Source organism: Salvelinus alpinus, chromosome 4 (genome assembly GCF_045679555.1).
Source record: "Salvelinus alpinus chromosome 4, SLU_Salpinus.1, whole genome shotgun sequence".
NCBI classification, from domain to species: domain Eukaryota; kingdom Metazoa; phylum Chordata; class Actinopteri; order Salmoniformes; family Salmonidae; genus Salvelinus; species Salvelinus alpinus.
Window position 1 is genome coordinate 52,455,708 of NC_092089.1, and position 25,773 is coordinate 52,481,480.

The window sequence follows — 25,773 nt, forward strand, 5'->3', positions numbered from 1 at the left end:
AAGCCTTTTGGTCCTAGACTTGGTGCTCCGGTACCGCTTGTCATGCGGTAGTAGAGAGAACATTCTATGACTGGGGTGGGTGGAGTCTTGGACAATTTTTAGGGCTTTCCTCTGACACCGCCTGTTGTAGAGGTCCTGGATGGCAGGCAGCTTAGTCCCAGTGATGTACTGGGCCGTACGCACTACCCTCTGTAGTGCCTTGCGGTCAGAGGCCGAGCAGTTGCCGTACCAGGCAGTGATGCAACCAGTCAGGATGCTCTCGATGTTGCAGCTGTAGAACCTTTTGAGGATCTGAGGACCCATGCCAAATCTTTTTAGTTTCCTGAGGGGGGGATAGGCTTTGTTGTGACCTCTTCACGACTGTCTTGATACATTTATATATCCTGATTTACATTTACATATGTATCAGGATATATCTATTATTTTATGAATTATTTCAGGATTAATTTATTATTAATTCATTATTTTGTCCCACAGGCCACACTCCTTCATACATCTCACCAGGAAAACAGTGCTGAATGTCATTGCTGATCTCATATTGCATTAGGTTAATAAGTAGAAAAATACAGACATGGATAAAGTATCCAATTTTCATACTTGAGTAAAAGTAAAGATACCTTAATAGAAAAGTAAAAGTCACACAGTAAAATACTACTTGAGTAAAAGTCTAAGTATTTGGTTTTAAATATACTAAAGTATCAAAAGTAAATGTAATTGCTAAAATATACTTAAGTATCAAAAGTAAAAGTATAAATAATGTCAAATTCCTTATATTAAGCAAACCAGATGTACAATGTTCATGATTTTTAAAATTTACAGATAGACAGGTGCACTCAAACACTTAACATCATTTACAAATTAAGCATTTGTGTTTAGCCAGTCCACCAGATCAGAGGCAGTAGGGATAACCAGGGATGTTTTTCTGTCCTGCTAAGCATTCAAAATGTAACAAGTACTTTTGCTTGACAGGGAAAATGTATGGAGTAAAAAGTACATAATTTTCATTATGAATGTAGTGAAGTAAAAGTAAAAGATGTCAAAAATATAAATGGTAAAGTACAAATATCCCCCCCAAAATACTTAAGTAGTACTTTAAAGTATTTTTACTTAAATACTTTACACCACTTGCGAAAAAAAAAAAAACATGCAAAGGATTTTTGCAACTTTTTAATTTGTGGAATTGACCTGTCACTCAACAGTACAGTCGTGCGACGAAGAAAAACAGCGGGGCAATTCACAGAGTGGTGTACTCATAATTTTCTTCCTAAAATTCATATCCAAAGGCTAGTTCACGTCAGCTATTTCACGTAAGGGTAGTGGGAGGGTTCAGTCAGTTGATAAACCCATGTAAGTAAGCATTGACAGTCAACACTTGTAAATTCTTACCAAAATATGTCATATGTAGCGCTCTTGTTACAGTTTGACTTTCATTGGTAAGGAGTAGCTAAAGTGCTAGATAGAGAACTAGAGCATAGAGAATTCCCTGTTTCTTGACTAAATAATCTCACGTTAGCTCAGGTAGCTAGCTACTGTAGCTCAGACAGTAACTGGCTGGATAGCTGGCTCTATCGTTATCTGGAAACTTGGGCAAAGATTTGTAACGATTTCGAATTGAAGCCCAGACGACACAGGTACAACGCTTTTTTTTAGGGAATGCTAGAAATATCTAGTTAAGATGACGGAGCTGTATCTGTATGTCTGTATTTTTGGGAGGCCAACCTAGACTGCTGTCACTGTGCGTATACGGCTTGTTGTTATTGGCTATTGGTAGCTAGCTTCCCAGCAGCTAATCCAGCTAGCTACTGTTAACGTTAATTGGCTAATGTAAACATCACCAGTCGCAATGGCTAGTATTAGGAAGGAATTTTGTGTACATAGCTGTCTGAAGACCACCGCTTGGCTAGTTTAGATATAACCAGTTGTTGTTCTAGTTAGCTAACAGTTATGTTTCAGTATTTAAACCTCAAACACTTGGGAACCCCTCATCAATTTAGGTGTAAATTACTCCAGTGTCCATTGACTGATGTACCTAGTAGAGAAACAAACATCGATGTTTGCACATTAATTATATTTGTTCATTGTGTGTTGTCCGTTCTATTCTATTTCTCAAATTGCAGCCCATTCCCAGAGACTGTGCAGATGCCATCTGACCTTTGACCCTCGGACCCTGCACCTCTAGTCCGTGCTCTATGACTTGCTGTGAGGCCATGTCTGCTGTGAACATCACCAGAGACATCCTGCACAGGCAGATCAGGGTGAGTCCAATGTTTTAAGCCTGTTTTTATGAAATAAACAAACTGCCCTAACTAATTCCCACAGAATTGAACATTTTCATATTTTCATTTCAGGATACATGAGCAAAATCAACAACTCTGAAATGCAATCTGCATTACAATCTATTCAATAATGAACACTACTATTCACTGAAATGCTTTAATTATGTTGGATAGAGTGAGACAGGAAATTTTGGGGAGAGACAGGTGATGTTTTGCCTTAATGTCTGCAGGACAAGAGAGCATTGGGCTTCCAAAGGCAGTATCATGTCACAGACCCCTTCATCAGTAGACTTGGACTGGAGGCAGAGTTGCAGGTGATGTGTGTGTGTTGTTGTGTGTGTGTGTGTGTGTGTGTGTGTGTGTGTGTGTGTGTGTGTTACTGCACACATACAACATTAATGCCTTTGCCAATCTGACAGCCTGTATCTGTTGTGTCAACAGGGCCACACTGGGTGTGTGAACTGCCTGGAATGGAACGAACAGGGAGAGTAAGTCCTGAGCTGAAACCAGGGTTCTATTTAAATGACCATATTTAACACTTCTACATTTATGTTGGCCTATCTGTAATGTTTACTCTTGTTCTATGTAGTCTGCTGGCATCGGGCTCAGATGACCAACATTGCATCATCTGGGACCCCTTCAAACACAAGAAGCTCACCACTATGCACACAGGGCATGCAGCAAACATCTTCTCTGTGAAGGTAAAAACAGAAACTGCTTGATGGGAAAGTCTGTGTGTAGAAATTAAGCTTCTTTCTTATTTTATCCTCTCCCTTTTTCCCGTCCCCCACTTGCAGTTTCTCCCTCACTCAGGTGACCGTATCCTCGTGACGGGTGCAGCGGACACCAAGGTTCACGTGCACGACGTGGCGGTCAAGGAGACCATCCACATGTTCTCTGACCACACCAACCGCGTCAAGCGCATTGCTACGGCCCCCATGTGGCCTAACACCTTCTGGAGTGCTGCGGAGGACGGCATCATCAGGTCAGAGCCCCAGTAGCTAGCTAACCATTGGAGCATCCTTGTCGCATCCAAAGATGTTCATTGGTTAAGGTGACACTGTGTCAGATACATTGTCAGATGCATCATGTCATTTCTACTGGCTTGTAGTAGAATATCGAAGGTGAAAAGATGACATGAAACAGTAAGGTTGGAATGGAAGTATTATGCCATGAGCCCCTTTCTTACCTCAAGCTGTTCCCTACCAGTTCCTTGGCTCTCCCAGGGACTTCTTCTCTGGGTCTCTGTGGCCACATGCCTCCAGCAGCACTTCCATCACACACTGTCTTGGAGGTTAATGTATCTCCAGAGAATACCCTTTAACTACCCTTCAAAGCTCAGGTGTGCAGTGGGCATTGGGGGACTACTGCAGATGGGTGGTTGGCTTCAGGCTATGGTTCCCATAAGGGGGTCAGCTCAGACACAGGAAGTTAATGATGGGGGGGGGCTTTAGTATTTTACTCTACGTCACTGCCTGACTGCCTGCTGCCTGACTGCCTCCTTGCTGCTTATGACTCAAAGGGCCAATGTTGCAATCGTGGCTTGTGTTTTTGTTTTTGACTAACCGAGCCAGTAGTCTACAACCTCAAAATATGTCTCCCACGTACAGAGTATAGTAGTTAGTAGTTTCTTTTTGAGCAAGCTGGCTTTGGACACAAATTGCAGTTTTAATTAAACCTTGCAATTAAACCTTGCAAAAGTCTAGTATTTGAGTAGAATTCATAACAAACAATATTTTAAAGAGCTTAGTTCTGACTCTCTGGAGATGATTGATGTCCTCATGATGTGCTTTCTTCTACTACTATTTTAGGCAATATGACCTGAGGGAGAGCAGTAAGCGTTCAGAAGTGCTCATCGACCTGACGGAATACTGTGGTCAGCTGGTGGAGGCCAAGTGTTTGGCTGTGAACCCGCAAAATAATAACTACCTAGCAGTGGGGGCCAACGGGCCCTTTGTACGCCTCTATGACATGCGCATGATCCACAACCACAGGTGTGTAGTAGTCAGGCTCGAATCCTAACTTGAGATCGATGCATGTGACTCATGTTTCCATTGACCTGAAAGTCCAAGTCATCTCAAGTCTGAAGTTAGGATTTAGCTCTCACTGCCTGACTGTCAAATTAGAGTTTAATTGAATAGTTATAATTTCATATCACGTAAGGAATATGCACGACTATTGGATAGAACGTCTAATGTGTCTCCCTACTACTCTGGGCTATCATCAGTCATACCGATGTTATTTTCTCAGCTTTGAGACTTCTTATATACACAGATGGAGCATGATTTGTTAATCATTTATGTTTCTCTCCTCCACTTCCATTCACAGGAAGTCTGCGAGTCAGAGCACATCGGCAGGAGTGCACACGTTCTGCGACAGGCAGAAGCCCATCCCAGACGGAGCGGGGCAGTATTATGTCGCAGGTGTGTGTGTGTGGGATCGTATGGTTTGGCTTATTGCACCAAATGTATTTTTAAAAAAAACTGTTGTGAACACTTTCTATGAAGCCCATACAGTATCTACAATGTATTATAAACAGTAAAAACACACATGGACAATGTGTGGGTTATAACACAGTCATTTGCACTATATGGAACTAAACTAGTGGGACAGGTAAGGTGATTCTGTATGCCTCTCACCCAACTTCTTCTCCTTGATCCGTTACCTCAGGGCACCTGCCAGTGAAGCTCCCTGACTACAATAACCGCCTGAGGGTCCTAGTGGCCACCTACGTCACCTTCAGCCCCGACGGCACCGAGCTGCTAGTTAACATGGGAGGAGAACAGGTAAGACTGCTTCCTAGAAGAGGAAACGTCCTAGAAGTTAAAACCTCCAGGTCAAGCTCACTAGGCAAAAATCCATCTCTTTCTCAGATTGTCAGGTTTGAATTCCAACAAGCATAGTACTTTAACTCTCAAACCAAATCATTAAAGTTCATGATTACCTGTGGTTGGTTCAAAAGGGTAACTTGTGTTTTCGCTTGTCTGCAGGTGTATCTATTTGACTTGACGTTCAAACAGAAGCCGTACACCTATCTGCTTCCCAAAAAGTGCCAAATAACAGGTATAACTATGGAAATAGCCCAAAGCTTACTACAGTATTTGGTCATTAAAATGACATATACAGAATGTATTATTTATGACCAATGGAGGGGTGCAGTTGCTCGCTGAAACTTTGCCCATAGTTTATATACAGATCTGGGCATTAAAAAGTGAATTCTTCAAAATGCCTTGCAGCAGCAATCTATATCAAGGTACATTGTCTATGTGACAAATTACTCTCTCGCAGGGTGACATCAACCACCAAGGTCATTATCAATCACTTGACAATGATGTAACCATGTAATAAAATGCATTTTTGAAAAATGTTCCTGTCGGTGCAGTTACATCCACTTTGCGGCAAATGTTCTTTACTGTGCTGCAGTATAACTTTGTAATGCCCAGAACTGTATGGGGATTTCTAAAATCTTGATATCCCAACAGATGTTCAGAATGGAAAGACAACCAACGGTGTGTCAAATGGAATTCACTTGCCAGCCAGCCGACTTCGATTCACAGAAAGCCAAGTTTTCTCTGGGTAATCTTTTTCTCGTGTTTGATTTTAATCGTTCTTTTTCACCCACATGTTACATTTAGCAACAGCCTAGCCCCAGTGTATTTATAGAAACACTACCGTATGGGGCGGGGGGGTGACATCCCTAGTTTCTCTCTTATCACTTTTTCATCTCGTCCTCATCTTTCTTCCCTAGTTCTGGCGAGCTGCCGCCTCACTTGGAGCGGATAAAGCAGCAGGCCAATGAGGCGTTTGCGCGGCAGCAGTGGACGCAGGCCATCCAGTTCTACAGTCTGGGCATCCACGAGGCCAGCCACAACGCCATGCTGTATGGGAACCGCGCTGCCGCCTACATGAAGCGCAAGTGGTAAGGCAGCTTTTTCGACCTAGAGCCCGAGCTAACCCATTAGCCTTGTTTACTCTCCTTCTGTGTTTCTCCGGTTACAGAACATGGTCATGTTCAGTAGGGCATACTGTAGCAAAATGTTTCGCAACGAAAAACAAAAACACTTTGAGTTCAGATATAACGTCCTTGTTTCATCACGTTTAAAGCGGTTTACCACTATGCTGGTACATGTGTGTGTGTGTGACTGTGTGGTATTTACTGTTGTGTGTGTGTGATGTGTTCTCTCTCTCCCCCAGGGACGGTGACCACTATGATGCGCTGAGGGATTGTCTGAAAGCCCTGTCCCTCAACCCTGGGCACCTGAAGGCCCACTTCCGGCTGGCACGCTGCCTCTTTGAGCTGAAGTACGTGGCCGAGGCTCTGGAGTGCTTGGATGACTTCAAGGTGAAGTTCCCTGAGCAAGCCCACAGCAGCGCCTGCGACGCCCTAGATAAGGATATCAAGGCCGCCCTCTTCTCCAAGATGGACTCTGGTGAGAAGGGTGATGTTGGGTTGGGTGATGAGAAGGGTGATGTTGGGTTGGGTAATCGTCTGTTTCCCCCCACAAATAAAGTGTGATTTTGGCTGACCTCTGACTTCACCATCACCTTTCCACATTGACTTACAATATGTGTTTTTATATGATGTTGATTCAATTCAAAATACCTTATGTATTCCACAAGGGCAATTGTGCAAATGAATACAGTACGGATATTTTTTGGTTTATTTCCATGTCGTGTCTGTTTTGTAGCTGAGGACAAAAAGGGCAACAGCTCAATCCGCTTCCACACGTTCAGCAGGAAGGAGTCCATCCCGGAAGACGAGGTCGTCTTGAGAGAGCGCAGCTACGACTACAAACACCGCTACTGTGGTCATTGTAACACCACCACAGACATCAAGGAGGCCAACTTCTTTGGCAGGTCAGTGGAGCATTTTAGACACTGATACATTCTAAAAACACTATGTTAATATTAGTTGTTGACCTAAAATAAAACATGAGCTGACGGCGCGCACTTATTTTGTAGAGGTGCTAGCTAATATATAGTCAACCCTGAAGAAGACACTGCGTTCTAAAACGTTGGTTATGTTTCCCCGTTACATTTTTGGGAGGATGCAGTGCATTCGGAAAGTATTCAGACCCCTTCACTTTATCACATTTTGTTACGTTACAGGTTTACTCTAAAATAGATTTTTTTAAATAAATAAATGCATCATCAATCTACACACAATACCCCGTAATGACCAATCAAAAACAGGTTTAGACATTTTTGCAAATGTAAAAAATAAATAAAAATAACATCGCATTTACATAAGTATTCAGACCCTTCACTCAGTACTTTGTTGAAGCAACTTTGGCAGTGATTACAGCCTCAAGTCTTCTTGAGTATGATGCTACAATCTTGGCAACCCTATATTTGGGGAGTTTCTACCATTCTCTGCAGATCCTCAAGATCTGTCAAGTTGGATGGTGAGCGTAGCTGCATAGCTATTTTCAGGTCTCCAGAGATGTTAGATCAGGTTCAAGTCCGAGCTCTGGCTGGGCCACTCAAGGACATTCAGAGACTTGTCCCGAAGCCACTCCTGCGTTGTCTTGGCTGTGTGCTTAGGGTCGTTGTCCTGTTGGAAAGTGAACCTTCGCCCCAGTCTGAGGTCCTGAGTGCTCAGGAGCAGGTTTTCATCAAGGATCTCTCTGTACTTTGCTCCGTTCATCTTTCCCTCGATCCTGATTAGTCTCCCAGTCCCTGATGCTTCCACCACCATGCTTCACTGTAGGGATGGTGCCAGATTTCCTCTAGACTTGACATTCAGGCCAAAGTGTTCAATCTTGGTTTCATCAGACCAGAGAATCTTGTTTAGATGCCTTTTGGCAAGCAGGCTGTCATGTGCCTTTTACTGAAGAGTGGCTTCCGTCTGGCCACTCTACCATAAAGGCCTGATTGGTGGAGTCCTGCGGAGATGGTTGTCCTTCTGGAAGGTTCTCCCATCTCCACAGAGGAACTCTGGAGCTCTGTCAGAGTGACCATCGGGTTCTTGGTCACCTCCCTGACCAAGGCCCTTCTCCCCCGATTGCTCAATTTGGCCAGGCAACCAGCTCTAGGAAGAGTCTTGGTGGTTCCAAACTTGTTCCAATTAAGAATGATGGAGGCCACTGTGTTCTTGGAGACATTCAATGCTGCAGACATTTTTTGGTAACCTTCCCCAGATCTGTGCCTCGACACAATCCTGTATCGGAGCTCTACGGACAATTCCTTCAACCTCATGGCTTGGTTTTTGCTCTGACATGCACTGTCAACTGTGGGACCGTATAGACAGGTGTGTGTACGGTTGTGAAGGGTCAGAAACTTTCCGGTAAATTTACGGAATTTTCCCATGGGACGTTAAGCCCGTGAATTTGGGGAATTTTGCTTAAATTAATCAAAAAAGTTAGCTTATAACAGTGAACCTTTTTTTGTGGGATACCCATAAGGCAACTATCCACAATTCAATGGAATTGCAACCCTCTGCATGCACAGTGCATTCTTCCATCACGTGTACAGCTGATTCTCAAGATCTTGCACACTAATGAGATGCTATTGAGCCCACACTACTACACTGTCTGAGCCAAGGACTACATGCTTTCTGGTAAGTTTTGATTATAATACTGGGTGGGGTGAATATATTTTATGACCTATATGATTTTTTGTTAACTAGTAAATAGTAGCCTAAAACAGTGTTTTTTAAAATAATTTCTAACTTGTTAAAAATTTCTGCTAGTTAGTTTTTGCTACCATATGGGTTTTAGTTTGATTGATCCTGCTAACTGAGGAGTGTTAATTCACCTGTTTCCATATGTTTCATTTTAAAATATTTATCTTACAAAGGAGTTTTTTAATCTAACTGCTTAACTATTTATCTGTACATGGAATTGTGTTTGTTAGTTTTTTTACTCATTTTTTTATAATCTTTACAGGAAAATGCCACGGGCACTATGTGATGTGTGGAGAAATTCCACTGCAGCTAATGTAGAAGGAAAAGCGGTGTACATTTGCAAATACTGTGCCAAATCATGTGAAAAATGCAACAAAGATGTAGAATCATCTGGCCAAGTGCATATAGTTCCCTCAGCGCTCACAACAAGCAACCTCTGACAAAAGTCCCTCTACTTCTATTCGAGGTGAAAATTATGAATCAGACACCTTATCGATAGCAACAGGAATCAGAAGTTTTTTTGACTCAATGGAGGAACGTAGTCAGAGAAATGCTTATGAATGTCTTGCTTGAGCTGTGTATGCAACTGGTTCACCTCTGATGCTCACAGGTATTGGAAGAGATTTCTGAATGTTCTCCGCTCAGCATACACCCCTCCAACCAGACAGGCTTTATCTACTCATTTGCTGGATGCAGAGTTCAACAGAGTTCAAGTGATGGTCAAGCAAATCATAGAGAAAGCAGACTTTATTGCAATCATCTCTGATTGGCGGTTGAATGTTCGTGGGCAAGGAATAATTAACTACATCATCTCAACCCCTCAACCAGTATTCTACAAGAGCACAGACACAAGGGACAACAGACACACTGGTCTCTACATTGCAGATGAGCTGAAGGCAGTCATCAATGACCTTGGACCACAGAAGGTATTTGCACTGGTGACAGACAATGCTGCGAACATGAAGGCTGCTTGGTCTAAAGTGGAGGAGTCCTACCCTCACATCACACCCATTGGCTGTGCTGCTCGTGCATTGAATCTTCTCCTCAAGGACATCATGGCACTGGAAACAATGGATACACTCTACAAGAGAGCCAAGGAAATGGTTAGGTATGTGAAGGGTCATCAAGTTATAGCAGCAATCTACCTCACCAAGAAAAGTGAGAAGAATAAGAGCACCACATTGAAGCTGCCCAGCAACACCCATTGGGGTGGTGTTGTCATCATGTTTGACAGTCTCCTTGAGGGAACGAAGTCTCTCCAAGAAATGGCCCTATCACAGTATACCCATATGGACAGCCCCATCAAGAGGATCCTCCTGGATGATGTATTTTGGGAGAGAGTGGTAAGCAGCCTGAAACTCCTGAAACCTATAGCAGTAGCCATTGCACGGACTGAGGGAGACAATGCCACCCTGTCTGATGTTCAGACTCTGTTTGCAGATTTAAGAGAAGAAATCCGTACTGCCCTGCACACTTCACTGTTGCTCCAAGCAGAGGAAACTGCAGTTCTGAAATGCATCAGAAAGCGTAAAGACTTCTGCCTGAAGCCCATACACGCCGCAGCGTATATGTTGGACACCAAGTATGCTGGCAAGAGCATCCTGTCTGGTGCAGAGATCAACAAGGCCTATGGTGTCATCACTAGCGTGTCTCGCCACCTTGGCCTGGATGAGGGCAAGGTTCTTGGCAGTCTGGCGAAGTACACTTCCAAGTAAGGGCTTTGGGATGGAGATGCAATATGGCAGTCGTGCCAATATCTCATCAGCCTCCTGGTGGAAGGGACTTTGTGGATCTGAGGCTCTTTCCCCTGTTGCCTCCATCATCCTCCAAATCCCACCAACATCAGCCGCCTCAGAGGGCAACTGGTCCTTGTTTGGGAACACACACACCAAAGCACGCAACAGGCTGACCAATACAAGTGTTGAAAAATTGGTGGCCATCCGGGAAAATGTGAGGCTTTTTGAGCCTGACAGAGCCATCCTCAACAAGGTTGGAAAGTGACAGTGAAGATGAGGCCTCAGAGTCTGATGTTCAAGAGGTGGACATTGAGGAGGTCCGGGGAGAAGACATGGAAGCCTGAGAGGAAGACAACCAAAGCTTTAGGTTCTAGACTATAATTTTACAGATGTATGTTGAAAAGTTTTTGGGAGATGTGATGGATCATTGGGGATCATTCAATATTCCCTTTTTTTGTTGTTCCATGAAATCATTCCATGTGAAGAGTCAACTTATTTTAAGTTAAATTCGTAACCATTTATTATTATTTTTCTATTGGAAGGATTTAATAATTTGCAATTGTCTACTTATGATAAGGTAAAAGGTTTGTGTCTGTCTCCATATGATATGGTAAACATATCCAATGCAAAAAACATCTAAATTTTAAATGGTATTAATATTAATTTGCATATATTTCCGTTAATTCCCATATATTCCCACAGAAACTTTCCACCTCTGAATATTCCCCAAAATGAGTGTGCCTTTCTAAATCATGTCCAATCAATATAATTTATCACAGGTGTACTCCGATCAAGTTGTAGAAGCATATCAAGGATGATCAATTGAAACAGGATGCACCTGAGCTAAATTTCGAGTCTCATAAGCAAAGGGTCTGAATACTTATGTAAAAGGTATTTCGCTTTGTCTTTATGGGGTATTATGTGTAGACTGAGGATTTTGTATTTTTTTTAAATTCATTTTAGAATAAGGCTGTAATGTAACAAAATATGGAAAAGGGGAAGGTGTCTAAATACTTTTCATATGCACTGTATATAAGTGTACAACATCATTTTTTAGACCTTTTAAAGAAAACACATGATGCTGTTCTATAGAAACTTTGGTGCCTCCTGAAGAACTCAAATTGTGGTAGTTGACATAAGAATGAAAGAATGCTCATGTACTGCTTATGAATGTTTTGATTATGAATGCGTTATGAAGTCCTTATTTAAGTACCCTTCAAATGAAATGTTACGGAAATGTCTGCCACCTGTGTGCAGTATGAAACAATGACAAGGTTTAATAGTTGACTCTCTCCCTTTCAAAAATATAAACGCAACATGTAAAGTGTTGGTCCTATGTTTCATGAGCTGAAATAAAAGATCCCAGAAATGTTTCATACGCACATAAAGCGTATTTCTCCACAACCAAAAATTGCACAAATGTATTTACATCCCTGAGTGAGCATTTCTCCTTTGCCAAGAAAGTCCATCCATCTGACAGGTGTGGCATATCAAGAAGCTGATTAAACCGCATGATCATTACACAAGTGCACCTTGTGCTGGGGACATTAAAAGGCCACTCTAAAATGTGCATGGAGCATGCAATTGGCATGCTGACTGCAGGAATGTCCACCAGAGCTGTTGCCAGATAATAAAATGTTCATTTCTCTAATGTTCATTTCTCTACCATAAGACGGCTCTCTCGATTTTGAGAATTTGGCAGTACGTCCAACTGGCCTCCCAGGCACTGACCATGTGTATGGCGTCATGTGGGCAAGCGGTTTGCTGACGTCAACGTTGTGAACAGAGTGCCCCATAGTGGAGGTGGGGTTATGGTATGGGCAGGCTTAAGCTATGGATGACGAATACAATTGCATTTTTATTTATGGCAGTTTGAATGCACAGATCTTGAAGCCCATTGTGCCATTCCTCCGCTGCCATCACCTCATGTTTCAGAATGATAACGCACGGCCACATGTTGCAAGGATCTGTACACAATTCCTGAAAGCTGAAAATGTCCCAGTTCTTCATGGCCTGCATACTCACCAGACATGTCACCCGTTGAGCACGTTTGGGATGCTCTGGATCGACGTGTACGACAGATTGTTTCAGTTGCCGCCTATATCCAGCAACTTCGCACAATCATTGAAGAGGAGTGGGACAATATTCCACAGGTCACAATCAACAGCCTGATCAACCATACGAAGGAGATGTGTCGCGTTGCATGAGGCAAATGGTGGTCACACCAGATACTGACTGGTTTTCTGATCCACGCCCCTACTTTATTTTTATTTTTAGATGCATATCTATTTAACAGATGCATATCTATTCCCAGTCATGTGAAATCTATAGATTAGGGCCAAATTAATTTATTTAAATTGGCTGATTTTCCTTATATGTTCTGTAACTCAGTAAAATCTTTGGGATTGTTGCGTTTGTATTTTTGTTTAGTGTGTGTATATATAATCCCCCCCCACCCACAGTAAAGGCCAGTACATTGTGAGCGGCTCCGACGACGGCTCCTTTTTCATCTGGGAGAAGGAGACTGCTAACCTGGTGCGGATCCTCCAGGGGGACGAGTCCATAGTCAACTGCCTGCAGCCTCACCCCAGTTACTGCTTCCTGGCTACCAGCGGCATCGACCCTGTGGTGCGGCTCTGGAACCCCAGGCCGGAGGTCATTAACAACAATTATTAAATTCAAATAACTTAATTTTCCCAATGAGCAAACTTCTTATGTGTGGAATGGTAGGCTACATACAGCAATAAACAGGATGTACAAAAACAGCTCAGCACCAAGGACACTATACATAGAGTAGATGCATTTAAAAAGCAATCCATTCAATCACTAACATGATTGATTCTTTGATTGAATGTATTTGTTGCAAAACATTTTTTTACTGCCAATACATGCATTAAAAACTATCAAGGATTATGCAATAAATAAACACAGTAGTACATCTGGTTATTGGATTGTCACAATTGAGGCTGCAGTATGATCTATCCTTTCCTATGGCCTCCTTTTGTAGTAGTCTGATGTAAAAAAAAAATATATATATATATTTAAAACAAGGCTGACTTTACAATACACCAGAAGTTAACCCTTTTCTTACCTTTCTTTCTCTCCATCCTTTTCCCCTCTGTCATCCAGACGGAGAGTGAGAGTGGGAACGGGCGCGTGGTGGAGGACATGGAGGGCGCCGCTGCAGCCAACCAGCGGCGTATGAATGCCGACCCCCTGGAGGTCATGCTGCTCAACATGGGTTACCGCATCACGGGCCTCGGCGGCCACGGGCCAGAGGGCTCGGACGATGAGGACAGCTCAGACGGCCAGGTGCAGTGCCGGCCCAGCTAGACTAGCGGGCCCAACACCACATACAGTATGGAGGCAGCAGGACGCAAGGCACTCCTCCCCTACCCCCTCCCAAACCCTGAGGCTGTCTGTGTGTGTGTACGTCTGTGTGTGTGTGTCTGTGAGGAGGGGGGAAAAAGCACCATCGATATTCCGTTTGTCAATGTTTCATTCACCCCTCTAAAACGAAAGCAACATTGAGTGAATGTCATGTCACAGCTCTGCACTATGCACTGCCCTCCTCTTTCACATGCCGAGGCAGGATTGGAGGAAACAAGTTTGGCGAGGGGATTCCACGGGGGTGACGACGACGACCTTTCACCTTTTTTTAAAGAACGCCAACGACATCACCTCGGCCTCTCCCTCCGTTGCTCCAAAGCTGGGGTTATTGGGCCTATACAGTAAAGAAGAGGAGAGCACTCCATCACTCCCCAATCTCTCACTATGAGCTAGGAGTCAACCACTTCTAAACCCTCTTCAAGAAGGAGCCCGTTGGAGGGAAACACTACAAGCAGAAGCCCCCGGCCTCTGGTAGTGTAGCCTGCAGACGGCTCAGAGGTTAGAGGTCAAAGCGAGGCCCCAATAGTCAGTGTCCTCATTGGAGGATGATATGAGGCCACAGGAAGTTGCTTTGTTTCATCTCTAGTGGGCTTTTCAATTGGAGTATAAGAGGTCACACCCAGCCCCTTTCCAGCTCTGAAAGTCTCTACTTAAAGTTTTTGATTTACAATCCTTTTTTAAAGTTTTTGGAATATTGGTCAACAGGAACAGAGCACAAGAAGTCTTGACTTTAAGTGTTACCCAGTCTTGAAGTGTTTCTCCAACTCAAATTAAATGTGTTGATAGGATTGTGCACCTTGTTTCTTTTAAACTCGGTCTGGCAACAACAACAAAAAATAATGTTTTTCTCTGCATTTGTTCTAAGTTTTGAGAGTAAAAAATGGCCAAGGATCCATGTTGCATTTTGCTTTGTCTGTTGTTGAGAAGTTCTTCTTGTGGCTCTATATGCCTATTTTATTGACAGGTATGCAAAATGTTTCCCTTTTACTTTTATTATGTAGGTTAAGACAAAGCTGTCAAACTGAAGCGGTAGCTCCTTACATTTTCTCCAACACTTAGACATTTGCTCCTCTGTCATTTGTTGATAACGATGTAGAGACGGATAATTCTAAAGGAGGGTTGTGTGTGGGGTTACGTTTAAGGGTTTGATTTAATTGATAGTCAGGTGTTGATTGGTCAGAAAATCTGTCGAACTTTGTTGTACTAAAGGTTGCAAAATTCTGGTCATTTCCACAAATGTCCCACTTTTTCGAGATATCCCGGTCGGTAGATAACCGGGATTCGGATGGAATAAGCACGAAATCGGGAATCTTTCAACCAGTATTTCTAGAAAACCTGGGAATTATGGGAAAGTTAACCTATGTTGGACTGACGCTCTGAACAGAGAGAGGGAAAGTGATGAAGAGAGAAGGGTGTTTCACTATCCTAGGGCAATAGCACCAGTCCTAATATCACTCATGCATGGCATAGAGGCAATTTCATAGACGCTATCCATTTGGTGTCTTTTGGGGTTCAGGATCCCTACACGAGCACTTTCAGCTTTCCCCAGAAAGTTTTTGGGGAAGAATGGGATAGGGATTTTTCCCTTCCTTTAGCTTTGGACCCAGCATGAGTCCTCTGCTGCAGTTGGAGTTTTGCTTATGAGGTTATGAGATTTTGTCTAAAGGTAACATTGTAAAGGGCAAATTTGGACAATGAGCCTCTAGGTCCTCTGGCCGACCAGCAAACCTCCAGCTCACTGATGACGTGGATTCAAAGAAAACCTAAGGATGGAGTCCTCTAACACTAGGCTTCCATGTATAATTTCTTTGTTAAAAAATAATTTAAGACATTTTTTTATTTTTTTCATTTTTCTTTGGGAAAAATCCAATGACAAAGTTTACTGCAAGAGAAAAATAAAAGAGGTCTAATATTGTTGAACCACTTGTCTTGAGTTTGTGTTTCACCTCCGACCTGTATTTAACCAGGGTAATGACGATTTGGAATGTATTACTAATGTTTTCCACCTGCACACTGTTCCAGGTGCAGAAATATAGGCTACACACAGATCCACAACTATCCATTCAGCAGTGGTGTAAAGTACTGAAGTAAAAATATTTAAAAGTAATTAAGTAGTTTGGGGTATCTGTACTTTACTATTTAGCCAATTTTTACTACAGTCGTGGCCAAAAGTTTTGAGAATAACACAAATATTAATTTTCACAGTCTGCTGCCTCAGTTTGTATGATGGCAATTTTCATATACTCCAGAATGTTATGATTAATTGCAAAGTCCCACTTTGCCATGCAAATGAACTGAATCGCCCAAAAATATTTCCACTGCATTTCAGCCCTGCCACAAAGGACCAGCTGACAGTGATTCTCTCGTTAACACAGGTGTGAGTGTTGACGAGGACAAGGCTGGAGATCACTCTGTCATGCTGATTGAGGTTGAATAACAGACTGGAAGCTTCAAAAGGAGGGTGGTGCTTGGAATCATTGTTCTTCCTCTGTCAACCATGGTTACCTGCAAGGAACCATGTGCCGTCATCATTGCTTTGCACAAAAAGGGCTTCACAGGCAAGGATATTGCTGCCAGTAAGATTGCACCTAAATCAACCATTTATCGGATCATCAAGAACTTCAAGGAGAGTGGTTCAATTGTTGTGAAGAAGGCTTCAGGGCGCCCAAGAAAGTCCAGCAAACGCCAGGACCGTCTCCTAAAGGTGATTCAGCTGCGGGTTCGGGGCACCACCAGGACAGAGCTTGCTCAGGAATGGCAGCAGACAGGTGTGAGTGCATCTGCACGCACAGTGGGGTGAAGACTTTTGTAGGATGGCCTGGTGTCAAGAAGGGCAGCAAAGAAGCCACTTCTCTCCAGGAAAAACATCAGGGACAGACTGATATTCTGCAAAAGGTACAGGGATTGGACTGTTGAGGACTGGGGTAAAGTCATTTTCTCTGATGAATCCCCTTTCCGATTGTTTGGGGCATCTGGAAAAAAGCTTGTCCGGAGAAGACAAGGTGAGCGCTACCATCAGTCCTGTGTCATGCCAACAGTAAAGCATCCTGATACCATTCATGTGTGGGGTTGCTTCTCAGCCAAGGGAGTGGGCTCACTCACAATTTTGCCTAAGAACACAGCCAAGAAAATAATGTACTTTTTACTCCAAACATTTTCTCTGACTCCCAAAAGTACTATTTTAATTTTGACAGGAAAATGGTCCAATTCACTTATCAAGTGAACATCCCTGGTCATCCCTACTGCCTCCGATCTGGCGGCCTCACTAAACACAAATGCTTCATATGTAAATTGTGTGTTGGAGTGTGCCCCTGGCTATGCGTCAATAAAAAATGAACATTGTTCCATCTGGTTTGCCCAATATAAGGAATTTGAAAGGGTTTATACTTTTACTTTTGATTCTTAAGTACATTTTAGAAATTCCATTGACTTTTAATACCTCAGTATATTTGAAACCAAATACTTTTACTCAAGTTGTATTGTACTCGGGGACTTTTGTAATTTTCTATTAAGGAATATTTCCTTTTATTCAAGTATGACAAGGTGCACCATGTGCTGGTGACAATAAAAGGCCACTCTAAAATGTGCAGTTTTGTCACACAACACAATGCTACAGATGTCTAAAATTTCAAGGGAGCATGCAATTGACATGCAGTCTTCAGGAAAATCCACCAGAGCTGTTGCCATGGAATGTAATCTTCATTTCGCTACAATAAACTGCCTCCAACGTCGTTTTATAAAATTTGTCAGGATGTCGAACCGGCCTCACAACCGCAGACCACGTGTAACCGTGCCAGCTCAGGACCACCACATTCGGCTTCTTCACATTGGACCTTTGAGAAGTAGTTTTTTGCCATTTCCCCATTTTAATGGAAATCTAAGGTACTTAACTGTTACCAAGAAATTATTTGATATTGATATAAAAACGTCTGCATTGGGCATTTAATTAATATCCAGGCTGGCTTTGTGAGATTTGGTGCGTGACTGCTTTGCAGACGGTCTGGAACGCGGCCGTCTTAAGCGCCTACGCATTTTCGCGCTGTCAGTTTAGCAGCGCCAGGCTACCGCAGTGTCAAAATTATTGATGGCGGACGAAATAGATATAATGATTAATTATCACGGGGGTTTCGAAAAAATAGACCGGAAAAACAGCCGTTATCCTTATTGTATCGTTTGGACACCTATTCCAATACTGTCGTGAGTAGCCACTTTTCCGGTTTTCTTTTGCTCTCACCATCCGAAATGGAGACACTATTTACGTGACCGATCATGTTGATAAACATCAATGGTCATGTAGGCTATCACATATTTTGGACATTTAAATCACTAGCTTGCATTATAGCTAGTGAATTTCCAAATACTATGTGGGCTGGAATTAAAATGCCCATACCGTTAGATGCCCTATAATATACACGCAATCTTTATTCCCAGGACCCCCCAATACAGTGCCGTACCTCTGTTTTGTTCAGGTGGTTGCTTCCCTTCATTGGTCACATGGGGATCTGTACTTCTGCAGGCGTGATAAGAGACTTCGCTGGATCGTACTTAGTGTCTGTGAGTATATGCAGATCATGCACTATGACGGTAGCCCTACAGCTTTATGTGCATAAGCCTAATGTTATTATCGGACCATCTGTTTCGATTGTTCCTCAAAATTTCCCATCTTTCCTTTCAGGAAGATAATATGGCCTTTGGAAGACCAACAAAGTAAGTTGGCTTTGTTCGTTCAATGCTTGGAGCTAGGCCTGGCATATTGTGCTCAAAATTGACATGCAGGCATTGCAGTTACGTAGTAAGGTATCTGCGGCATTGCTTGTCTCTTAACAGGTACTGGAAGCTTGATGTTGATAAGGTGTGTGGCACTGGCTCATCTGCCTGGGACAAGGCAGTGCACGATGCATCGGAGGAGTACAAATGCAGGCCGGTATGAACATTGACAGTGTCATAATAAGACAGACAGACAGAAAGGTCTAGTAGTGGAATTATATTTCCTTCCTAGGTTCTATTGAACTTCTCCAAAAAAGGCCTATTGAACATCTTCAGTAAAGGGTAAAGGTATTTATATGTACATGTTTTGTACAGTGATTGTAAAGGCCAATTGTAGCGATATTGACAAAAACGCCTAGAGTTAGACCTGACTAGCCTTCTTCCTCTATCTCTTGTAGCACAACCTCTGCTGTGATAACTGCCACTCCCACGTGGCCCTGGCCCTTAACCTCATGCGTTACGACAACAGAACGTCCTGGAACATGGTCAACCTTTGCCTGCAGTCCCTTATCCATGGCAAGCATGTCAGGTGAGATACCATGCAATGAAGAGGTACTGTATGTAACAGAGTATGCTCATTCCTGTCGTAACCGTGAACACTGAACCTTCTGTACAACAATACTTGCCACTCACAAAGCATCATTCTGACTGACCAATCACTCTATGTGTATGTGCGGTACCTCTGGATCATTTGACTAACTGGTGTGGAAGGACTAGAATCAGACATGCTGATGAAATGGGCAGAAGCAAACTATGCAAAATAGCATCACCGAGCAAGCAAGCATGCACCTGCCAGCAGGCAACGCTCTGCAGGAGGGACAGAGGAGCTCCAGACACGGGGAAACATATGATGTTGAGAAACCCCCTCATTATTCTCCCCCGACCCACATAGGGAGCTAAGGCCACTGCTTTGTGCAGCATCCACATTATCGTCCGAGGGCACCACGTCCTTAAGCAGTGGGGCGCCGTGTAATTCATCATTGCTAGATGTGGCCCCCTCATCACCACATCAACTCTGCCGGGGCTCCCACTCCTGCTGCTGAATCGGGGGGGGGGGGGGGGGGGGGGGGATACAAGGTTACCCTGGCTTCTGGGAAATTTAACCGACTGCACTTCCTTACCTGTCTCTATATACTGCCCTACAAAAGCCAAAACGCAACCCTCAAGCATTTCTTTTGCAATAAGGTAAGGATTGTTTCATCACATAGAATGTTTAGATCTAAAAATATATATATTTGACTTAGGGAAATCAGTGGTCATTGATATGCATAAACAATTACTTCAGAATAAGATAATACATCAGCGCATTATCACTTATCTACCTACAACATATTTGTCTGGACAGCAAATAAACTTTAAAGCCATTTTTCTCAGTTTCACTGTTGCGTAGTTACTGCTCTTTGTATGGCAGAGTAGGTAACTGCAGTCAAAACATGGTGGAACAAAGCCAAAGTGCAGTAACTTCAGTTACTGCGGTTTTCCTTGGTTTTTCCTTGGATTTTGTAGTTACTGCAAATTTCTAACTCAAACTTTCTCTGAAACGGAACATAATTGATAATAGATAGATACTACAATGCCTGATTTCAGTCTTAATTCAATTTTGACCTCCAAAAAGTGTAGTTACTGCGTTTTGCCTTTGTAGGGCAGTATAGATGACAAATGCCTTGTGTTTTTGACAAACAGCTGAAATGTGAGGATTTAATGACTGTCATTACTACTCTCACTGTGCTCTCTCTCTTTCCCTCTGTCCTTCCCCAGCTGTGTGTCGTTCCTCAAGACCTGGCTGCCCTTCCTTATGTTGACTGGAGCCCTCGTCACCTTCATCCTAACGCTCAACCTGCGCTGACCACGCAAGGGACACGGAGAGGGAGATGGAGTGGAGAGATAATACAAGGGATTTTCCTGCTGCGTTGTCATCATCAAAGTGAAAGAAGAAGAATAAACGTTTCGATGGAACACTTCTTTGTGCAGTAGTAATATTCACACTCATGAAGGCAGTTATGTCCAGCTGTTCTGGCATGTTTTGAAGTTCCTTTTACTAGATTCAGAAAGGAATGTCATATCAATAAATGTTTGGCTTGGGATAGTCATAACCATAGATATAGAACTGATATAGCATCTGCTAAATGACGATAATTTAAATGTAAATATATTGTCTACGGTCATAAATTCAAATTGGTCTCTCTTACTGATCCCTAAACCCCATTTAACCAGTGTGGGCCACCCGTCACTCTTAAATGACCCCCAGCTAATACACACTCAACATCATTTTACTTTGTAATTGTTTACTGTATTTTATCAGACAGTGTTCGTTTTTCATGCAATAGGTTCTCTGAAGCAACATGCTTGGGAATGTTAATATACTGTACAGTAGTCCATAATCATGACCACTCATTCGATAGAATTACAGAAATGATGGGCAATACGCTATACCATAGGCTACTAAAGTCAAATCAAATTGTATTTGTCATGCTTCGTAAACAACAGGTGTAGACTAACAGTGAAATGCTTCCCATCAATGCAGAGAGACAGAAAATATAGAAAAGTTATAATAAATACAGCGTAACGCTAACCTTGCTATGGGGTAGCAGTACAGAGTCGATGTGCAGGGGTACGAGGTAATTGAGGTAGATATGTACATATAACTAGGAATAAAGTGGCTAGGCAACAGGATAGATAATAAACAGTTGCAACAGCGTATGTGATCAGTCAAAAAAGTTAATGCAAAAATTGGGTCAATGCAGATAGTCTGGGTAGTTATTTATTTAACTGAACTATTTAACAGTCTTATGGCTTGGGGGTAGAAGCTGTTCAGGGTCCTGTTGGTTCCAGACTTGGTACATCGGTACCGCTTTCCGTATTGTAGCAGAGAGAACAGTCTATGACTTGGATGTCTGGAGTCATTAACTGCCTGCTATTGAGGTCCTGGATGACAGGGAGCTCGGCCCGAGTGAGGGCGGCACGTAGCCCCGAGCTTAGAACGTTGGGTTCGAATACCGGAACCACAAGGAGAAAAACAAATCTGTCGCTGTGCCTTTCAGCAAGGCACTTAACCTTAATTGCTCCAGGGGCGCTGGACAATGGCGACCCTGGCCGTGACCCCCCACTCCCTGCGGGTGTCTCAGGGGAGTTGGCATATGCCACCCAAAAAACATTTCCATTACACACTTGTGTGTAACAGGACAAATATAAGCACCGCCCAAATTATGATATGTACTGGGCCGTGGGCACTACCATCTGTTTTGTGTTGTTATTTATTGGAACAAATATAAATAGCCTACTTGTTCATTGTTTATGAACTGTTAAATCATATCACACAAAGACACCACAGAGGTCTACTCTTCTGTGTAGTATAATATTTTTCGTGTCTGTGCCTTTAAAAAACGTTCACTGTTCCTCTCCTTGATTCTGCGCCGGTATTTCAAGTCAAGCTAACAATTCGCCGGTCCTCTTGCTCAGCAGACGAAACATCCTTCTCACTCAATGCAGACACAAACCACTGGGCTATCATTTGGCACCCATCTAAAGAAAGGCTAACACCTCGTTATACCGGAGTCTTGAGTTTTTTTTACTCCTTGATGTGCATGACACGGCGTAATATGACTCACCGTCAACTGCTCCTTCTACATATTCTGGTATTTATCAGTTTATAACGTTTCTGTTGAGTTATGCATAATTTGGTAATCCTTGTACTTTTTGGTGCGCTACTCTGTGCGCCCCACCAGTGCTTGGAGTGTCCATCAGGCTGCCAATGCTTTGCTGGCACGCACACAGTGAAATGCGTTTCCAAGGACCTTCGCGCCATACCACAATATATTCCAGGATACACAAGGAATGTGATCATCACAGGACACAATATATTCAGAATTGGATCAGAGACATTTCAAGAACTGAAAAATGTCACTACCATAATTTTGAGCAACAATAGGTGAGTAAATATTCTCATCAAAGAGAATTGTGTTCTGATGTTTCACTACAGACCAGGGGTCAATCCCAGGCTGTGTCACAGCCAGCCATGACCTGGAGACCCATGAGGTGGCACACAATTGGCCCAGCGTCGTCCGGGTTAGGGGAGGGTTTGGCCGGCTGGGATGTCCTTGTCCCAACGCGCTCTAGTGACTCCTTGTGGGGGTCCGGGCGTCTGCAAGCTGACACTGGTTGCCAGTTGTACAGTGTTTCCTCCGACACATTGGTGCGGCTGGCTTCCGGGTTAAGCGAGCAGTCTGTCAAGAAGCAGTACGGCTTGGCAGGGTCGTGTTTTGGAGGATGCATGGCTCTCGACCTTCGCCTCTCCCGAGTCCGAACAGGAGTTTCAGAAATGGGACAAGACTATAACTACTAATTGGATATCACAAAATTGGGGAGAAATAGCAGGGGGAAAAAATATATGAATAAAATTAAGAAAATTGTGTTCTTGCCGTTGCAGAGATTCAACATTTTCAACCATTGAGACATATGCATATTTACTAGCCTATACATTTCTGAAGATTTGAGTTATGATTCTAAACTACAATAAAAGTATTATTCCATGTTCTCCTGAATGCCATCACACCAACTTAAGAAATATTTAAATACACTATTTGAGCATGACAATAATTCAGCAAACATTACTTCCGAGTCCAATATGCGTTTTGGGGACTGTAAACATGGTCCATCTGTCTTCCCAGGATCACAGAGGTTGCGTCCCACAGCTTCTCTACCCTTTCCTACCTGCGCTCCCTGGACATGAGCTGCAACCATCTGACTCTCATCCACCCTGAAGCCCTCAACATCCCAGGGAGTCCTCTAAAGGAGCTCAACCTTAGCCGTTCCCTCTATAACTACACCTCACTGAGTGATCTCACCACCGCACTGCGCTGGGGAGGCCTAGGAGGGTTGCTCAGCCTAGACCTCTCCGGGAACCGCCTGGTCTTCCTACCCCCAGGGATGTTCTCCCACCTCCCCAGCCTGCAGCACCTCTTCCTTGGTAACAACTCCCTAGCATCGGTCTACAACGGCACCTTCTTTGGCCTGCGCCGCCTGGAGCTGCTTGACTTGACCCGCAACTCTTTCAGGGCGTTCCGAGGTGATGCTCTGGGGGAGCTGGAAAGGCTGGGGCAAGCCCCCCGCATCCTGCTGAGCCACAACCCCTATGTCTGCACATGTGAGATCCAAGACTTTGCTGTGTGGCTTAAGAGCTCCTGGGCTCAGGTGGGGGATGCAGAGGCCCTGACCTGCGCCTCACCCTGGGAGTTTCAGGACAGGCCCCTGCGAGAGCTCGGGGTCCAGGTTATCGGATGCCATGCCACTTCACCACCTCTGGTCGGAATCAGAGACGAGGTGGGCGACCTCTCCCTGCAGACCTCCTACGTCCTCCTAGGTCTGGTGCTGGGCTTTGTGGGCATGGTCTTCCTCTTTGTGCTCTACCTCAACCGTCAAGGTATTAAAAAGTGGGTGGTGGAGACGCGAGATGCCTGCCATGAAGTGTTGGAGGGGTATCACCACCGCTATGAGATCGACACTGACCCCCGCCGGGAATACCTCTCAAAAGACGTCAGAGTCGAAGAGAAGCCACCGACAAACGGTAGTTTTGGACAGGCTCCCTCAGATAACCGCTTATCACAGCTACCCACTGACACCTGTTTAGTTCAGATCCCCTCAGACACACAGCTCAAACCAGGCTCCATCTCGGTGGATTTGTAATTCCTCATTTCCTGGAATGGAACTGGACTGGAGTGAACTTGCATTCAGGGTTGGGTAGGTTACTTTCTAAATGTAATCTGTTAGTTACTAGTTACCTGTCAAATTGTAATCAGTAACGTAACTTTTGGATTACCCAAACTCTAATGTAAATTGGTTTACTTTCCCCTTATTAGACAAAAATGATCCATACACACACATTTGGTGTGTCATCATAGTGGTCTCTGACTTGTGGTCAGACTTGCTCTGGTGGAACTAATTTAAACCTGTTCTTGTATCAATGCTGAATTAAATGTCATTGAGAAAACAGCAAACATCCTTTATGAATTTGAAAGTAATCATCTAGTTTTTCAAAAGCATCTGTAATCTGATATTTTTGGCTGGTAACATAACTGATTAAAAGTACATTTTCTTTTGTAATCAGATTACATATAATCAGTTTCTGCCCAACCCTGCACACATTTGTGAGGGACTTACCTGTATCATACATTTCTGTACAATATGTTGAATATAATTTCATAACTTAAGTAAGCATAAGTAAGCACTTATGCTTACATAAGTGATGTAATTATGCTATTTAATGGAGAGCCTATTTTAAGTGTGAACAGCCGGGCTTCGTTGTACCTGCATAGCCCTGATGCCTCTCTTGCTGTGGCCTCATTTTTACTAACTTGCATAGATTTAACCAAGTTGCTATCTGTCTTTGGTGTTGTATGTATTATTATATTATACTTTGTGGGTCTTATTGACATATCTAGATGGAACCAAAGCAATATAGCCTATCTGAAGGGTCTTGACTGCAAAACTAACCTTGAATGTCTACTCTTTTGGGAAGATTGAATGATTCTACACTGCACGAAGTCATATTTTCGTCCTTAACTGACTTTGTAACCAGACGTGACAGGGCAAGAAAGAAAGGGCACATATTTCCAGAGTGCAGAAGTTATATGGTATTGAAGTGATGAAGCAGGATCTAGTGTGGTGTATAAATTCATGTGCATAACTTACCAGTGTTATGTAAGATAATTGAAATGAAACAATTGTAAAACCCCTTTGTGGTGCTCAATAAAAACATGTTTTCAAAATGTTATCCAAATCACATATGCAGTAAGTTTCCATTTAGTCTTGAAGTAACTTTACAACTCTACAGGGAGCTGTTGGAATGACCACTGCTCCATTGCCCAGTTCTGTTACTATGTGTAGGGCTAGCGTGATTCTCCTGCTTAGAGCGGATGGGGAAAGGGAGATGATTAAGTGTGTCTGTAGGAGGAAAGTGGGACAAGATGAAGGATGCTAGTCA

The 25,773-nt window shown here is 43.3% G+C and overlaps 3 protein-coding genes across 5 annotated transcripts in view; all 3 read left to right on the forward strand.

Annotated features, from left to right (window-relative positions):
- LOC139573930 (WD and tetratricopeptide repeats protein 1-like) overlaps positions 1-15,947 on the forward strand; it is a 19,515-nt gene extending 3,568 nt beyond the window's left edge. Inside the window, exons 1-16 of one of the 3 annotated variants that reach the window (XM_071397932.1) lie at positions 1,216-1,347; positions 2,118-2,255; positions 2,507-2,590; positions 2,718-2,764; positions 2,866-2,977; positions 3,074-3,261; positions 4,088-4,270; positions 4,605-4,699; positions 4,947-5,062; positions 5,267-5,339; positions 5,759-5,852; positions 6,025-6,195; positions 6,471-6,706; positions 6,965-7,133; positions 13,100-13,292; positions 13,767-15,947. In XM_071397932.1, the coding sequence (XP_071254033.1) occupies positions 2,190-2,255; positions 2,507-2,590; positions 2,718-2,764; positions 2,866-2,977; positions 3,074-3,261; positions 4,088-4,270; positions 4,605-4,699; positions 4,947-5,062; positions 5,267-5,339; positions 5,759-5,852; positions 6,025-6,195; positions 6,471-6,706; positions 6,965-7,133; positions 13,100-13,292; positions 13,767-13,970 (2,031 nt within the window). In that variant the 5' untranslated portion in view covers positions 1,216-1,347; positions 2,118-2,189 and the 3' untranslated portion in view covers positions 13,971-15,947. The other 2 variants (XM_071397930.1, XM_071397931.1) reach the window with 2 other exon arrangements.
- Positions 15,948-17,988: 2,041 nt separating this feature from the next.
- LOC139573937 (transmembrane protein 222-like) lies at positions 17,989-20,969 on the forward strand. The gene is made up of 6 exons (XM_071397941.1): positions 17,989-18,224; positions 18,497-18,581; positions 18,703-18,734; positions 18,855-18,951; positions 19,193-19,323; positions 20,553-20,969. The coding sequence occupies exons 1-6, from the start codon at positions 18,112-18,114 to the stop codon at positions 20,638-20,640; spliced, it is 546 nt and encodes a 181-aa protein (XP_071254042.1). The 5' UTR covers positions 17,989-18,111; the 3' UTR covers positions 20,641-20,969.
- Positions 20,970-22,198: 1,229 nt separating this feature from the next.
- On the forward strand, positions 22,199-25,563 carry LOC139573936 (trophoblast glycoprotein-like). The gene is made up of 2 exons (XM_071397940.1): positions 22,199-22,722; positions 23,462-25,563. Exons 1-2 carry the CDS (start codon positions 22,463-22,465, stop codon positions 24,474-24,476), a joined length of 1,275 nt encoding a protein of 424 aa, XP_071254041.1. The 5' UTR covers positions 22,199-22,462; the 3' UTR covers positions 24,477-25,563.
- Positions 25,564-25,773: the final 210 nt, after the last annotated feature.